Genomic DNA, 3,544 nt, shown 5'->3' with positions numbered 1-3,544 from the left:
CCGACGTTTTCCTGTGGAGACCGGGCCGGAGAAAAATAGAGAGAGAAGTCTGTCCACCTTTCCCAGATGTGCAACAGCTGCATCAAGTCAGCGAGTACGCCCAGACTTGTGGAGGAGAAAACTCTTCCCTATGCCAGGCTGAGAAGTCAGTCTTTCTTGAACGGAGGCCCTGTCAGCGACTAAAAACCCATCCATATCCTGTTTGTGTACCGTCTGCCACACTGCTATTTGGACTATGAGATTTAAATATATGCCTGTGGTGACCGGTCACTGCATGTGGTGAGATTACACATAAACTTAGTGCTTTGCTTTAATAACTGTACGCTACATGATGTAACCCTGGTTATGAGAGGGAAAAATGCATTATTAAGTTATTCATAGGCCAAAAAATGACGTTTAACAGCAACTACGGCTGGTCTGCATATTTGTCCCAGCCGCCTTTTGAATAAACACACAGAAACTCAGCCAGACACGCTCACACGCTTGTCCTGAACTGGACCAGATGACGCAGTGAAGTCAAATCCACATGCTTGAACATGTTCTTATTATGTAACCTTGTATCTCTTTAAATCTTATATATTTGAAATGACTTAACAAGATTAGTATGTTGCAGGAATGTATATTTTAAAGTTGGATATCTAAAAGGTGCCTCACGTGACTCTCATCAGAGAGCTAACTGGGTCACTAATTGTATGAATTGAGACAGTGGTTGGTTTCATGGAAAGATGGGTCATCGAGTCTGGCTGGCTCTTGTGATGGCTAACTGACGTCGCAGTGCATCTGTTCCTGGTTGTCTAAATGGTTTGTTACTGTTCGAGGTTTGAGGCTAATAATTCATTCTGTTTTACGCTTTGATGATCTGCCATCGCTGCATCCATTGTGCAACGTGAAACGTACGGAAAGTTTCTCAGGTAATTTCTACTGCAACAAGAAATGTGTTTACAAGCACTCTAAAAGTTGATTTCAGTCTGACAAAAGTAATAATTTCTATTTATTAGTCAAACTGAAATAGCAGTCCGTCTTGCAAATTATGAGATATTGCTAATTATGTTAAAGGATTAGTTCACTTCCAGAATGAATATTTCCTGATAATTAACTCATCCCCATGTCATCCAAGAAATTAAGGTTTTTTAGGAAAACATTCCAGGATTTTTCTCCATATAGTGGACTTCAATGGTAACCAACGGTTTGAAGGTCCAAATTGCAGTTCCAATGCAGCTTCAAAGAGCTCTACACGATCCCAGCTGAGGAATAAGGGTCTTATCTAGTGAAACAATCTGTCATTTTCTAAAATTTTTTTTAATGTATATACTTTTTAGGCGTGATGTAGGCAGAAGTAGTACCAAACGCCATCTGATTTTCTCCTCAAACTTCAAAATCGTCCAACCTCGTTTTTACCTTTTTTTGTAAAGGACGTTTGTAAACACTGGGTCGGTACTTCACGTGTGACCTTTCCAATATGACTACGTAATGCGTGAAGTCATGGACGCGCAACGCAGAGCTAGTGCAAGATGAGCATTTGTGGTTAAAACGTATATAAATGTTTATTTATTTATTTATTTTTTAGAAAATGACAGATCGTTTCGCTAGATAAGACCCTTATTCCTCAGCTGGGATCGTGTAGAGCCCTTTGAAGCTGCACTGAAACTGCAATTTGGACCTTCAACCCATTGGGCCCTATTGAAGTCCACTATATGAAGAAAAATCCTGGAATGTTTTCCTCAAAAACCTTAATTTCTTTGTGGCTGAAGAAAGAAAGACATGATGACATGGGGGTGAGTATTTTTTTTCTTTTGATTTAGCCAGGGTGCATTAACTTGATTGAAGAAAAGTGATAAATTTCAAAGTAATTTTATTTCAAATAAATGTTGTTTTTTTATCTTTCATTTCATTAAAGAATCTTGCTACAAATCTTGAAAAATACATCAGTATTACCATTAAGTATCATCAGTATCATGTTTTCCACAAAATATTAGGCAGCACAACTGTTTTCAACACTGATAATAAGAAACTGAGCAGCAAATCAGAATATTAAATTGACTTTTAAAATATAATAAATATATAGGCCTATAATAAATAACATAAACATTACCGTGTCATGTTTCAGGGTTAGCTTACTTCATATATATATATATATATATTAGTGGTGTCCCCGACTAAGGAATTACATAGTCGAATCGAACATTAAATTGAAGGGCCATGTGAGAAATATTTAGAAAAATTCAGCTTTGCCAACACAGGAATAAATTACATTTTAAAATATATTAGAAAACAAAACATCTATTTTAAATTGTAATAATATTTCACAATATTATTGTTTTTACTGTATTTTTTATTAAATAAATGCAGCTTTGGTGTGCATGAGAGACATCTTTCAAAACTTTTGAATGCTAGTGTATACAAGAAGCAGGATGGCAGCTGCCCGCTTTAATGCAGTTTGACAGCAGCAAATGATTGCTAAAATGAAATGAACACTTCTTTTTCCACACCATTTACTTAAACTTCATTACAATAAAAGAATCAGGAATCTCACCTTGAGACTGAGCAAACTCCTCAGGATTCCAACTCTCTGCCACTCCACTGGCAACCATGGCGATGATGCCAACGCAGGCCAAACTCCTCCACACCGTTTCCATGGTTACTACAGCAAGCTTCAATGCGGTGCCCAGCCCTCTGTCCCAACATGTCTTCTGCCCTCTGACGGCCCCACGCTCACCAAAGTGACGCACAGAATTCTGGAGCCATGGTGGCTTCGCTTCAGTGTGGATCCTGACGCTTCGCCTCTCGGGGTTGGAGGTGGAGAACGGGCAGTTCTAAGATGTGTACAACCGAGGATCATAAATATGAAGAGCCTCCCTATTGAAAGACAAACAGGTTAGATAGATGCAAAAGAAAGGCGAGTTTCTTGGCTAAAAGGTTCCTCTCTGACCGGTCAAACATATTGCCTTGGGAGGCTGTTGTTTGCATCCTGTTGCTAGAGCTAATCAATCATTCCTCCTTTCACATTCAAGTGGAAAGGGGAAAAAACCCTTTCTAACCTGGGGGCTGCTGTTTCTCTTCACTCTGTCCTTCACCGGAAGAGTGCAAAAGAAAGGAAAGCATTGTGGGGTCAGAAGGGCAAGCTGACGTCTGGGGCAGGCTATAAAACAAAATGTCCTAATCTGAGAAATAGCCTACTACAAGAGGGACTTGTGTGGCACCACTGTTTCTAATGGGACAGGAACACAAAGAGAGAGAGCAAGCCATAGGTTGTGTTCGGCTGCGAAATGCACTGGGGTGCACATAAGTGGTGGGCAGGTGCGCATGCGCGACCAAAATAAAAAAATGTGCTGGGTAAATAAGTTCATACTGCTCATTTGAGTACTGACTTGGCTGACAGCTGTTAATGCACCATCACCGTTTTAGATCAATTAACTGTAATACTGTATAAAATGTCCATTCGAACTGAAAGCATAAATCATAAATCAGAGCAAAGTGCAAAACTGTGACATTTCATTCACTGACGCGCTTCAGCACTAAAACCGGCAGTGCATATACTTACTTG

The 3,544-nt window shown here is 39.6% G+C and overlaps 1 protein-coding gene across 1 annotated transcript in view; it reads right to left on the bottom strand.

Moving 5' to 3' along the window:
• Positions 1 to 3,544, bottom strand: part of adamts10 (ADAM metallopeptidase with thrombospondin type 1 motif, 10) — a 60,551-nt gene that overhangs the window by 48,807 nt on the left and 8,200 nt on the right. Inside the window, exon 2 of the mRNA XM_016542309.1 lies at positions 2,534 to 2,856. Coding sequence (XP_016397795.1) covers positions 2,534 to 2,636 — 103 coding nt within the window. The 5' untranslated portion in view covers positions 2,637 to 2,856. The remainder of the gene's footprint in view (positions 1 to 2,533; positions 2,857 to 3,544) is intronic.

This window comes from Sinocyclocheilus rhinocerous, unplaced genomic scaffold (assembly GCF_001515625.1).
Source record: "Sinocyclocheilus rhinocerous isolate Xijiao unplaced genomic scaffold, SAMN03320098_v1.1 scaffold1600, whole genome shotgun sequence".
Taxonomy (NCBI): domain Eukaryota; kingdom Metazoa; phylum Chordata; class Actinopteri; order Cypriniformes; family Cyprinidae; genus Sinocyclocheilus; species Sinocyclocheilus rhinocerous.
Note: the sequence above shows the minus strand (reverse complement) of the source record. Positions and strands in the feature narration are given on the sequence as shown.